The 14,489-nt window shown below is 41.7% G+C and overlaps 1 protein-coding gene across 3 annotated transcripts in view; it reads left to right on the top strand.

Annotated features, from left to right (window-relative positions):
• The window catches only part of EVC2 (EvC ciliary complex subunit 2), a 143,024-nt gene that overhangs the window by 43,485 nt on the left and 85,050 nt on the right, over positions 1–14,489 (top strand). For all 3 annotated transcript variants that reach the window (XM_068543238.1, XM_068543239.1, XM_068543237.1), the window contains one exon: positions 1,648–1,787. In XM_068543238.1, coding sequence (XP_068399339.1) covers positions 1,648–1,787 — 140 coding nt within the window. The remainder of the gene's footprint in view (positions 1–1,647; positions 1,788–14,489) is intronic.

The following is a 14,489-nucleotide window of genomic DNA, read 5'->3' as shown; positions in this document are numbered from 1 at the left end:
ACAAAGGGTAACGTTATTTCCCTGGCATGGGCTCTGAAGGCCAGCAGGAGCCTTCAGGGGAGGAAGCGTAGGTGTTGGCTGGTGGATCTTGGGCTAAAAGGCACTGAACGGCAAGGGCGAGGGGACGTGGATGAAGCATGGATGCTGGCTGCTATAATCCCCATTGCCTGGTACAGAGCCTGGCGCTTAGAAGGCACTCAGTAAACGTGTGAAGGAATGAATGAGCCCCCAGCCAGAGGATGGGCAGACAGAGGAAGGAAAGCAGGGCACCGTCCTAGGGTGAGAAGGCACTGCTGGGACTGAGCACCCTGGTAGGTTGTTTGTTCCTTCAGGGCCATGGAGGCTGCAGCTGCTGTGACTCTGTCACCCAGAGGTCCAGCAACTTGAAAGGAACATCTATCATCTTTCTCCCTCACCGTACGCTGAGGAAACTGAGGCCCGTGAAGCTAAACAGCCTGCTTCACGTGGCCGAGTGTAGGCTGGGACCTGGCTTCCGAGGACCACCCCGCCACCCTCTCTGGAGGCTGGCAGTCCTGTCCCATTGTTCATTTTGTTTCTGCTTCCTGGAGAAGAGAGTTGTTATTTCAAAGTGAGGTTAGCCCACAGTCTCCTTGGCAGGTAGAAGTGAAGAAAAGAAAAATGGCCCATCTAATAAGACATTCTACTTACTCTCCCAAAGCTGTTATCAATCACAGAAGAACAAAACTCACCCTGCTACTTCCATGAAGGAGCAGGATTCATTTCTTGGAGATTAAGGGCTGACTGTTAAGACCGCGGGAGGAAAGCAAAGTGTGAATTTGATTTAAGGTCTGAAGCCTCTTATAGAATTTTTTTTTTCTGGCATCACAAAACGAACTCTCTTCACATTAAAGAAATTTTTTTCCATTGTGGTAGTGACCAAGGAGACAACATGCTGTAAACAGAAGGCAGCCTTTAGAGTTAGTTAGACTTTGGGTCGAAAACCAAGCAGGCGCTTTATGAGCTGTGGGAACTCAGATAATGTCATTTCATCTCTCTGAGCTGCAGTTCCGTATACGTAAAGCGGGGGCATCAACACTGACTTTGTGTGACGGTTTCATGGTATGACACATACAAGGCACAGGGACAGGAATTCTTAAATGTTAGTTATAGTTATCATGCATTTCTGCAGAAATAATGATGATAGTGAGCAAAACAGGTATATCATCTACCCAATCGGAGGGTTGAGCTTATCTCTGATGTCACTTCCATGTGACAACTCTATAGTCTGATTAGAAACCAGCCAGATCCATGATGTTGAAGTCCATCTGCCAACTGTAATTTTCTTCTGCATGATGATGATGATGATGGTGATGGTGATGATGGTGGTGATGATGATGGTGAAATATTTTTATTATGTCTTTATAGTTATAAAGGTCTTTCCATCCATTGCTCTGCTTTATCCACACAACAAGCCTGTGCAGGGCTACCAGAATTATTATCCCACTTCTCTGATGAGAAAATGAGGCTCAAGGAAGTGCAATGTCTTGCCTGAGTCTTACCAGCTCACAAGTGGTGGGGCCAGCTAGGTTCTATGACTGCAGATCCCTGCCTTCCCTCATGACTTTTCCAGCATGTGACATTCACAAGAAGGCCTACTCAATTGTGGTTTCTGAAATTCTCCTGAAGGTTCAGCATCATGAGAGCAAGCTGGAGCGCTCCCAGTTCACCTCAGCTGATGGTGTGAATGAAGATCTCGCTCTAAATGACCAAATGATAGACATTCTGTCTTCAGAGGACCCCGGGAGCATGCTTCAAGCCTTAGAAGAGTAAGAATTCTAAGTCACATTATACTTCCATGGATATGATGAATGTTTTACCTATAGCAGCATGAGAGCAAACACTGAATGTATTTCATTCATTAATTCATCCTATTAATCATTAATTTGTCATTCAGTAGTCATAATCGAACAACTGCCATGCCCTGAACACTGTGCTTCGTATTTGAGAAAAGAGATAAGACATAGGTTGAGCTGTGACAGAGATAAGACATAGGTTGAGCTGTGAGGCAGTCTGACCTAGTGGGAAGACAAACACAGAAACAGAAGTGACCATAAATGTTTGATGAGTACCATGCTAAGATCGGGGCTAGCTGAGCCCAGAAGAAAAAGTAATTACCTCTGAGTGGGTCATGGAGATGCTTCCCAGAGGAAGAGATATTTTAACTAATTCTTGAAGCACGGGCAGAAGTTTTTCAAGTAGATGAAGGGAGGAGAGGCTTTTCAGGCAGAGGAAAGACAGGACAGATGCCAAAATAGGAAGTGAACAAGATATGTACATTTGGTGAAGTGTAAGGAGCTCAGTATGATTGATGTGTGGATTGGAGTATTGAGTAGTATATTGAAGGAGAGGAAGTAACACCTTGAGAGAGAGGCCAGACCAGGTGATGTGATTGTTGGCTAAACTGAATTCAGTTCTTTTTATTTTTTATTTTATTTTAAATTTTTATCTATTTATCTATAATTTACTTTTAAGGACCAGGACCTGAGTATCTTTATTTTATTTTATTACTTATTGAGGTTATGTTGGTTTATAACATTATATATTTCATGTATACAACATTAAATATTTCTACTTCTGTATACCCTACAGTATGTTCACCACCAAAAATTTAGTTTTCATCCATCACCATACAGTTGACCCCCTTTACCCATTTTGCCCTCCCCCACCATTCCTCTGTGGTAACCACTCTTCTGATCTCTGTATATACGTGTTTGATTTTGTTCATTTATTTTGTGTTTTTGTTTGTTTATTTTCTATATTTCACATATGACTGAAATCATATGATATTTTCTTTCTCCACCTGACTTATTTTACTTACATAATACCCTCAAGGTCCATCTATGTTGTTGCAGATGGCTAGCTTTCATCTTTTTATGACTGAGTAATATTCCATACACGTATCACATCTTTATCCATTCATCTGTTAATGGGCACTTAGGTTGCTTCCATATTTTGGCAATTGCAGTGATGCAATGAGCATAGGAGTGAATGTATCTTTTCAAATTAATGTTTTCATATTCTTTGGATAAATACCCAGAAGTGGGGTAGCTGGATTATATAGTGGTTCTGTTCTTATTTTTTTGAGGAATCTCCATGCTGTTTTCCATAATGGCTGCACCAATTTACATTCCCACCAACACTTGTTATTTCTTGCCTTTCTGATAATAGTCATTCCAACAGGTGTGAGGTGATATCTCATTGTGGTTTTAATTCGCATTTCCCTAATAATTCGTGCTATTGTTTTCATGTGCCTGTTGGCCATCTGTATGTCTTCTTTGAAAAAATGTCTATTCAGCTCCACCCATTTTTCAATTGGGTTGTTTTATTGTTGAGTTGTATCTGTTCTTTATATATTTTGGATATTACTACTTATCAGATATATTGTTTACAAATATCTTCTCCCATTCGGTAGGTTGTCTTTCCGTTTTGCTGATAGTTTTGTTTCCTTTGCTGTGCAGAATCTTTTTAGTTTGATGTAGTCCCATTTGTTTATTTTTGCTTTTGATTCTTTTGCCTGAGGAGACATATCTGGAAAGATATTGTTAAGACCCATGACCAAGAGCGTACCACCTGTGTTTTCTTCTAGGAGTTTTATGGTTTCAGGTTTTACATTTAAGTCTTCAATCTCAATCCATTTTGAATTGACTTTGGTGTATGATATGAGATAGTGATCTAGTTTCATTTTTTTTTGCATGTGGTTGTCCAGCTTTCCCAACACCATTTATTGAAGAGACTGTCCTTTATCCATTGTATGTTCTTTGCTCCTTTGTTGTAAATTAATTGTCCATATATGCATGGGTTTATTTCTGGGCTCTCAATTCTGTTCCATTGATCTATGTATCTGTTTTTGTGCCAGTACCACACCGTTTTGATTACTATGGCTTTGTAATATAGTTTGAAATCAGGGCGTGTGATACCTCCAGCTTTGTTCTCTTTTTCTCAGGATTGCTTTGGCTATTCAGGGTCTTTTGTGGTTCCACATAAATTTTAGAATTTTTGTTCTATTTCTGTGAAAAATGTCCTTGAGATTTTGATAGAGATTGCATTGAATCTGTAGATTACTTTAGGTAATATGGATGCTTTAACAATGTCATTCTTCCAATCCACTAGCATGGAATATTTTTTCCATTTATTTGTGCCTCCTTCAATTTCTTTCAACAGTGTTTTTTAATTTTCAGTGTACATATTTTCACTTCTTTGGTTAAATTTATTCTTAGTTATTTTATATTTTTTGCTGTGATTGTAAATGGGATTTTTTTTCTTAATTTCTCTTTCTGGTAGCTCATTGTTAGCGTATAGAAATGCAACAGATTTTTGTATGTTGATTTTGTACCCTGCAATTTTATGTGTTTGTTTATTATTTCTTTTAGTTTTTTGGTGGAGTCTTTAGGGTTTTCTATGTATAAAATTATGTCATCTGCAAATAGTGACAGCTTTACTTCTTTCTTTCCAATTTGGATAACTTTAGTTTTTTTCTTCCCTAATTATTCTGGCTAGGACTTCCAATACTGTGTGAAATAATTTCTCCCTTTAGGTCTGTTAATAATTGTTTTATATATTTTGGTGCTCCTATATTAGGTGCATATATATTAATAACTGTTATGTCTTCTTAGTGAATTTTCCCCTTTATAATTATATACTGTTCATTTTTGTCTCTTGTTACCTTTTGGGCTTGACGTCTATTTTGTCTGATATGAGTATGGCTACACCCCCTTTTTTGGCTGTCATTTGCTTGAAGTATCATCTTCCATCCCTTCGCTTTGAACATGTGTTTGTCTTTAGAGCTGAGATGGGTCTCCTGGAGGTAGCATGTAGTTGGGTCTTGTTTTTTAATCCATCCAACCGCTCTATGTCTTTTGATGGGTGAATTCAGTCCATTTACATTTAAAGTTATTATTGACAGATGAGGACTTAGTACTGCCATTTTATCTTTTGTTTTCTGGTTGCTCTATCTCTCCACTGTTTTCTTTCCCCCTGTGTTTCTGTCTGCCATTTTGATTTGGTGGTTTTCTCTGATGTTTTTCTCAGTTTCCTATTTTTATGTTTCGTGTCTCTGCCCTAGATTTATGTTTTGTGGTTTGTATAAAACTTTTCATAGATAAAATAGTCCTTTTTATGCTGATAGCATCTTATCTTCATTCAGCTCTATGGGTTCCATCTTTTTCCTCTTCCCCTTTTATGTTTTTGTTTTCTCAAATTATCTATTTTTATGTTGTGAGTTACCAAACTGAAGTACTTACCATTATTTTTTCTGCTTTTTTCCCCTCCTTTAACCTTTATGCTATGATAAAATGTTTTAAAACCTATTCTGGGAAAGAGTAACAATTTTCTGATTCTGTTTATCACCTTACTCAAACTTTTGGGTACTTTGCCTTTTTGTTTCTGATCAAAGGGCTCCTTTCAACATTTCTTGTAAGACAGGTCTAGTGGTGATGAACTCCTTCAGCTGTTGTTGTCTGGGAAAACCTTTATTTCTCCTTCATATCTGAATGATAACTTTGCTGGATAGAATATTATTGGGTGACAGTTTTTATCTTTCAGTATTTTGAGAATGTCATTCTGCTCCCTCCTGGCCTATAAAGTTTCTGTGGAGAAATCTGGTGATAGCCTAATGGTGATTCCTTTGTAGGAACCTTTTTCCCTGGCTGCCTTTAAAATTCTTTCCTTGTCATTGACTTTTGACAATTTTAATATAGTGTGTCTTGGAGAAGGTCTTTTTGCCTTGAGGTAATTAGGTGTTCTCTTAGCTTCATAGACTTGTATATCCAGTTCCTTTCCCAGCTTTGTGAATTCTCAGTTATCATTTCTTTAAGTAAACTCTCTGTTCTTTTCTCCCTCTCTTCCCTGGGATACTCATTACCTTAATGTTACCCTTCCTAAAAGAGTTGAATAGCTCTCATAGAATTTCCCTGTTTTTTAACATCTTATTTCTCTTTCCTCTTCTACTTGTATCTTTCTAGATTTCTATTTTTGAGCTCACTCATTCTCTCCTCCATATGGGCTGCTCTATTTCCAAAACTTTCTAATGCATTATTTACCTTGTTTATGAGTTCTTCAGCTCCAGAATTTCTGTTTGATTCTTTTTTTGAGTTTCAATTTCTTTGGTAAAGCATCCCTTCTATTCATTAATTTTATTTCTCAGCCCATTGAACTGCCTTTCTGAGTTTTCTTGTAGCTCACTGAGTTTCTTCATGACAGTTATTTTGAATTCTTTATATGTTAGATCCCAGTATTCTGTGACTTTCAGTTTGGTTTCTGGAGATTGTCATTTTCTTTTTGTGGTGCAGTGTTACTGTGGTTCTTCATGGTGCTTGGTGAGTTGTTCCTCTGCTAGTGCCTTTGAAGTAGCAAACACCGTTGTGCTTGATTCTGCGCTGCCTCTAGTTATATCTGAGAGTTGGCACTTTTCATCCTCCACTGCCTCCGTCAGAGGTGTGGCTCCATGTCTTCCTTATCACTTCTTGTGTTTCCGCGTTTGTTGGTGCCTTGCTGTTGCCACTGTCACTGGCATTGCTACCTGGGGCACCAGGATGAAAGACTTTTCTGCCGCGTCTGGGAATCCCTGAGTTGCAGGCTCTGCCACCACAAGGGGTAGTGGAGGGGAGTTGGATTCACACAGGCACCTCTGCCTTGTCCAGTGTTGCACAGTTCATGGGCTCTGCTGCTGGGGGTTAGGGGGTTGAGGGGTCAGAGTCATGGGTGCCTCAGTGGCTGGAGGGACAGGGTCCCAGACTCCACTGCTACTGCTGCCCACTTACCTGTGGCCATGGGCACTGCTGTGGCCAGGATGTCAGTCTTGTGTGCTGCTTCCCCCTGCTGCTACTGGGATCTTTGGGGCTGTGGGTTCATCTGCCATGACTTGGGGGGCCAGGACTGCAGGCACCAGGCCTGCTCTTCCCCCAGTTCTGCCCCCTCTATGTGTTCCAGTCTGCTCACCTTTAGATGTACAAATGTGTGGAATTCTCTGGCATCCTGTCGGGCAGAGGCACCTTTGTTGCATTGTGGGTGCTTTACTGGTTACTGATTGAAGGGGAGACAAAGAGAGTGTCTCACTCCACCATGATGCTGATGTCCTCCAGTACACCCATTTCTTTTTATTTATTTAACAAATACTTATAATGTTCTATGTATGAGTAATAGAACATAGAGCCAGACATGGTTCTAAGAACTTTGCAAACGTGTATAATCCTCTCAACAACCCTAGGAAGCAGGCATTGATGTTTTTACCATCTTACAGGTGAGGACTTAAGGTTAAAAAGCTTGCCCTAGGGCACACACTAGTAAATGAGAGGGGCAGGTTTCAAACCCACTCACTGTGGCTCCAGGGTACATGCCCTTAATCAGGGTGCTGCACTGACCACGATTTCTCCTGGCCAGGCAATGGACACAGTCTGTTGGCTGACTGTCACTCAGTAAGTTTCATCAATTTGGCCTTTCCTTCTTTCACTTCACAGATATTGGCAGATGACTTCTTTATATGTTCCCTTTTTTCAGTTGTTGCTAAAATTCTCAGTCTTATCTTTTATTTCCTCAAACATATTAAGCATAATTATTAAGTCTCTGTCTGAAAACTTCATTATCTTTACCCCTGTTCTGTGTCTATTACCTCTCGTTCCTCTGAGTTTGTGATCCTATTTTCCTGTCTCCTTGTATGCCTAGGTAGTTTTGGTTGTGTGCCAGACATTGTAAATGAAAATGGAGAAGACGGTTTGAGGACTAGGATGATGTTATCTTCCTCCAGGCAACTAAGGGTTTTATTATGGATTACCTCAATCTAATCAGAAATTGAGTTCATTCGAAGCTGGGCTTCATTTCCTCCAAGGGCTGATCTGTTTCAGGTGTCCTTTACTACTAAGGTATGAATACCAACCAAAAGGCCAAGGGATTTTATCATGGTGACATCTCCTCAGCAGTCTTGGGACTCCAGTTTTCATCATCAGAAATTCTGCTCAGCTTTTCAGCCCCCTGGGCTGCCTCTTCTAGAACCACAAGATGCTCTTAGGAACACAGTGACCCCAAATATGGGACTGCCATCTCTGAGCTTCCTTATTCTCCTAGATCTTAGCCTCATATTTATTCACTGCCTTGTTAGCTCTCAGATGCTTTCAAACAGATTTTGTTTTTGTCCAACTTTTCTAACTGTTTTCAGTGGGATAGTTTGTCAGAATTACCTAGACCACCATTAATAGGAACAGAACCCTTCTTTGTGTAAACCATACTCTGAGCAATGAACCAGATAGAGTCCCTGTTATCAGTGGCAGCCTAGGAGGGAGATAGACGTGAAAACAGACAAGGCTCAAAATAGCATAGAGCAATAGGACCATTGAGTGCGTTGGTTAAGACCATGGTCCCTGGAGTTAGGTCAGGTTTAAATCTGGGCTGTATCCCCATGTGGCCTTGGTTTACTTACTTAAGTGATGGCTTAGGATGGAGAAGAGGAGCTGGGTCACAGAGATCTCTGGATGTCAGGGCTCCATAGTAGGCATTGGAGACCCAGGCAATGGTTTATTAACATGGGTAGATTTTGTTTTAAAAGACTACTCTGAATGCAGATGGCAAATGGCTTAGAGGGGAGAGTGAGGGAGACTTTGCGGGAGATGTTGAGGTGTGATGTTGGGTGGTAACGGTGACTTGAGTAGGAGAGGGTCAAGTGGGAAGAGCCTACAGAACTGGGTAACTCGTTGTTACGTTACTGTGTGTGTATGCACAGGGCGGGTGCAGCTTGGACATTGAAGGGGAGGGAAAATTTTTGGATGACTCCCCAGGGTTCTGGGTTTTGTTTGTTAGTTTATTTATGTACTTGTGTTTGAGGGGGAGTGGGGGGACCACCCAACAGTTCCAGCTGCTCAGTAGATCCAGAAGCTGCAGAAGTGTCCAGGAGATTGGAGGAAGGAGAGGGGTTCACTTTCAGGACAGTAGTTAGATGCTGAATCTGGGGCAGAGGTCTTTGGAAGATCTATTTATGCCAAATATACCATCTGAAGAGATTGGATTCTCATTTGGTTTTATAAGCTTTTTATTTTTTCTGTCTTTGCTTTCTTGTTATACTGCTGATTATTAATACTGGGACCATGTGGGAACCCTTCAAACTGGATTCCATGTACAGCAAACTTTTTCTGAGTCTAGAGTCAAGAGGCGTAGCTTCATCTGCCCATTTCCCACTGGGGAGTAATTTCTATGAATTTTGAGTCATTACCATACTGGTAAGTTATAATGCCTTATATTCTTGTATAATAACTCATATTTGGGTAGTATATAAAAATGTACAGTCTCTTTCCCAGGCCTTAGTTAATTTGGTCCTCATACCAATGCTGTTTAGGGCATCTTATTTTCAGTAGTCGATAGTTGAAGAATCTGATGCATGGCTAAGTAAAGATGTTTATCCATAGTCACACATCTAGTAAGTGACAGAACAGGTCTTGAGCTTTCTCAGAATTTAATATTGAGCACATGATACTTTACAAATATTCCCTGAGCCTCAGTTTCCTCATCTCTCATCTGGGGTGACCATAACCTACTGCCCTGGGATACTGTGAAGTGTACTGATATGAAAGATACATGATAGTAGAGTTTTCACTGCGATGTGGCCTCTAAGCCTGGATCTAAGTTAAAGGGAGATTAGCAGATGCTGAAGAGAAGTGTTCGAGATGATCAGCACTTTCTTGAGTCTTTCTCAAGAACATTGCAGATAGAACCGAAAATGGAAGAGCTTGTTACTGAACCAAACGGGTCCACTCACCTGTTTGCAGTAAAGCCAATCTACTGACACCTGCTTGTGGTGAAAGAAAGTACAGCTTGATTGCAGGGCACCAAGCAAGGAGTTCAGGGCAGCTAGTGCTTAAAACCCCAAACTCCTGGGTAGGTTTCACCAAAGAATTTTTAAAATTTTATTTTATTGAAGTATAGTTGATTTACAATGTTGTGTTAATTTCTACTGTACATCAGAGTGATTCAGTTATACATATATACATTCTTTTCCATATTCTTTTTCATTATGGTTTATCACTAGATACTGAATATAGTTCCCTGTGCTGTACAGTAGGACGTTTTTGTTCATCCATTCTATATATAATAGTTTTCGGCAAAGCATTTTTAAAAAATTTTTTTGGAGTATAGTTGCTTCACAATGTTGTATTAGTTCCTGCTGTACAGCAATGTGAATCAGTTATACATATACACATATCCACTCTTATTTAGATTTCCTTCCCACTTAGGTCACCACAGAGCACTGAGTCCATCAGCAAGGCATTTTTAAAGGCCAGGTGAGGGAGGAGCCTCCCAGGGTATGTGCAGCTCCTGCACAGTTCTCTGATTGGTTGATGGTGAGGCAACAGGGCGGAGTCACAAGAGTTAACATTATCAATCCTCAGGCACCAGTAGGTCCGGGGGCTACATGCTCACGTAGTTTATTTCTTCCATTTGGTAGGGGTTTTAGCATCTGTAAAACAGCTCAAGAAATGTGCATCCGACACTGTTACCTAGGTCCTTCAGAGAGGAGCTACAGCAGAGGATATGGGGGAGGGGTCTGTCCCGGGAAGGCCCCATAGGGTCCTGCTCTGTTACAAGCTCAGAGGCAAAACTGAGCATCTGTGTGATCCTGTCTCCCTGGAACCTGATGGTGAATAGACATGGACCCAAGATAGAATCAGAAACAGAGAGTGTGGCCTCCTCGTCTTTAGAGGGACCGCTTATCGGCCCGAGAGGAGAAATCTGTTGTGTCTGACTCACAGCACTTTGTGGGCTGAGGGTATTCTAAGGAGAGAGGGGCTTTCCTCCTGCTTGAAAGGCAGCTCCTTCCCAGCTGAGTGAGTGCCTCGGTGCAGGGCCAGGCCATCAGCTTCGTGAGTGCTGGGCTGAGCTGGCACCCAGCTGGGAATCGGGCCTGTTAATCCATTGCTGGGTGTCAGGGTTGTGCAGCCATTCAGTTGTAAGCCTTCATTTTAGCTTAATTCCCTCATCAGAATGCCAAGGGCGACAAATTAAAATTCTCCACACTGTTTGAGAGAGCGGAGGGAGGACAGGCAGTGGGGAGAAGGGGCGTGGTTACTGGCAGAGATTCGTGAATATCTCTAATTATATTAAGTGGTACGAGCAGGTGATTATCCATGTATTTCATAACTAAAAGTCTGTTTTCTTCCAAAACTTGAAAATGAGTAGAGTGAAATGATTTGGTTTGTGTGATCAGCACTTAGATATTTCATTTTGCAAGTAGATCAGACTCTGTTAATGAAGCCAAATCCAGTTTTTGTACCCTGACGCCAAATTAAATCTTGGAGACAGAGTTTTGGGTGAAGTTGAAAAGAATAGCTTTATTTCTTTGCCAGGCAAAGTGGGCCACAGTGGGATATTGCTGTCAAAACTGTGTGTGCCAACCTGGAGCGGGTAGGGAGAAGTTTGGTTTTTGTTTTAATTAATTAATTAATTAATTTATGTTTGGCTGTGTTGGGTCTTCGTTTCTGTGCGAGGGCTTTCTCCAGTTGTGGCAAGCGGGGGCCACTCTTCATCGCGGTGCGCGGGCCTCTCACTATCGCGGCCTCTCTTGTTGCGGAGCACAGGCTCCAGACGCGCAGGTTCAGTAGTTGTGGCTCACGGGCCTAGTTGCTCCACGGCATGTGGGATCCTCCCAGACCAGGGCTCGAACCTGTGTCCGCTGCATTGGCAGGCAGATTCTCAACCACTGCGCCACCAGGGAAGCCCCAGGGAGAAGTTTTATAGTAATAGTTCAAACAGGGCGTGATCAGCTCGTGGACATTCTTCTGATTGGTTGGTGGTGAGGTAAGCGGGAGTCAGCATCATCAACCTTCTGGTTCCAACTGGCCTGGGGTCTACGGGCTTGTGGGCAGCACACAGTTAATTTCTCCCACCTGGTGGGGGTCTCAGTATCTGCAAAACAGCTCAAAGATATTGTTATGTGTATCCCTTGAGGGGGAACCAGCACCCTCCCCCAAGGCTGCACTATTTCTTGACTGTTCCTCCCTTGTCTAGTGTCCTCTCCCTTCCCTAATTAGCATCTGTTTGAATCTGCCCTTTGGTTCTCAGGGAAGTTCATAGAGGCTGAATGAAGCCTATTTCCTGTGATCAAGAAATGGGGGACACAGAAAGGCTTTTTGCCCAGGAGCCCCACAGGGTCTTGCTCAGTATCATTAGTACTATAAAACAGGAAAGTATTGATCATCCCGGTTTTGTTTTAGATTCAAGAAGTGTTAGCCTATGAAAAGCTAACACTAAATATAGGGGTAAAGTCTTCCTTTATCCCTATATTTTATGAGATTATTCTCAGCTGCTGCAATTTGCTGATCCTGGTGTGTGAATGCAATAGGGATATTGGGGTTCACCAAGATTTTATTCTTGTAAATTACTTAGTAACTCTGGACTTTTATATTTATTTCTCCTTGGGAACTGATCTTATTTTGTCTGAGGAGTGTTTAACATTGATTATCAAGCATGACCTGAAAGTCCTCAGCTAGAGAACTAAATTTTCTCCTCCCTTCCTTCTCCCGTCTCTCTGCCCTCCCTCCCCATCCTGACACTCAATATTTATTGCATGCCGGTTCTGTTTAAAGCACTGTGATTGGATGCTCATTTTGGGACCTGGTGATTGTTTAAAAAATCGTAGCATTGCCAATTACTTTTAATCTTTCCATCTTGATTTATGTCAGGCTTAGAAACTCCCAGAAAGAAAAATGTCACTCAGAATGTCAGGGGATTAATATGCATGGGAATCTGTGATAGTCTCCCCACTAAAAATAGAGTGTTTCTCCAGCAAATCATTTATCCCATTTGTAATTCTTACCTGAGGTTTAGCTGGGATTCTAAATATGCCTGTGATTTGATTGCTACCTCATTTCCGAGACCCATCAGAGCCGTAACTTTGCCCTATATTGCTGATTTATTTTTGACAAAGAGCATTTCCTTGGTTTGCTTGGTTGTTTATCTTTTATATTGTTTATTTATAGGCTGCCTCTTACACAGAGCATTTGAGGAAGGAATATTTCCTTTGATTTTTATCAGGCTCCCCAGCTATGGTCCTAATGGAGGTGGCTCAGCCCCAGGCATGCTGGGACAGGAGAAAGGAGGAAATGATCATGACTTGCTGGTCCCGGAAGCTTCTGGAAGCATAGTGTGCCCACAGGGCTTTAGCTCCAGTCTTGCTCTGGCTCTGACCACCACCAAGCATCTCACACCCATGCCCTTACTTAATTCTCATAGCAACTCTCACAAAGGATTCTGATGTTCGGGAAGGTTCATTGGTTTTGCCTGAGGTCACACTAGTGGTAATAGATTTTGTCCCAGGCCTGAGTGCTTTCAAATCCACCGTTCTATTGACAGAACAGCTTTTTAAAGACTGAGCTTAGATTTTTCTAGAGAGGCAAAGAAAAATAAGAGAAGATAGTAAGTCCAGATCTGTGTTTATTTCCTTTGTTATTAAAAGGAAGCTTATTGCTATCTTTCGATGCTACCAACATCACCTTCTAAACTGCCTCAAAATCATGTTTTGTACTGAAATCGAGCAAGACCCTGTGGGGCTCCTTGCACAGAAGTCTTTATGTCCGTTTCTTGACTCTAACCTCCATGACCTTCCCTGAGTTCCAAAGGACAGATTCGAACAGTTGCTAATCCACAAAGGGAAGGGATGCAAAGACAAGGGAGGGGCAGCCAAGAAACAATAGTGCAGCCTTGGGGCGGGGTCCTGGTTCCAACTCAAGGGATACACATAACAGTGCCTTTAAGCTCTTTAAGATGTCCACATTCTTCATATGAGAAAGACCACCTGAGGCTACATTAAAGGAACCAGAGAAGCTCATCAAGAAGATTACTTGAGACCAGATTAGAGGTGCAGGCCAAGCATACATCCTAATCTTATCAGCAACTCCACCCTTGAACCGTTGCTATAAAACTCCCCATCAAATCCTCCTGGGCTGGGACACATAGTTTTCAAGGTCAGGGACCTGCTGTGTTCCCCTTTGCCTGGCAAAACAATAAAGCTATTCTTTTCTACTTCACCCAAAACTCCGTTTCCAAGACTTGATTCGACACCTGTGCTGAGAGGCTGAGCTTTTGGCATCAGTACCAAGTGGGTGGTCAGAGTATTTGTAAAACTGAGGCTTTTAAACATGTGTCTAGGCATACCTGGGAGGTACTGCAGGTTCTGTTCCAGGCCACCACAGTAAAGCGAGTTCCATGAATTTTTTGGTTTCCCAGTGCATGTAAAAGTTATGTTTACATTATACTGTAGTCTATTAAATGTGCAATAGCATTATGTCTAAGAAAACAATGTACATACCTTAATTTAAAAATACTTTATTGCCAAAAAATGCTTTTGATTTAAAGTGAGAGATGTGTAACTTCCTTTCACTTGAACCCTTAGAGGCCATTGTGGGGCTGTTACCGAGTCCAGGCTCGCTCTGCTCGCTGTACAACAGCCCAATAAATTGGAGACGAGGTGTTGAGGCAAGGAACATGACTTT

Source organism: Eschrichtius robustus, chromosome 4 (assembly GCF_028021215.1).
Source record: "Eschrichtius robustus isolate mEscRob2 chromosome 4, mEscRob2.pri, whole genome shotgun sequence".
NCBI lineage: Eukaryota > Metazoa > Chordata > Mammalia > Artiodactyla > Eschrichtiidae > Eschrichtius > Eschrichtius robustus.
This window is presented reverse-complemented; position numbering and strand designations above follow the sequence as displayed.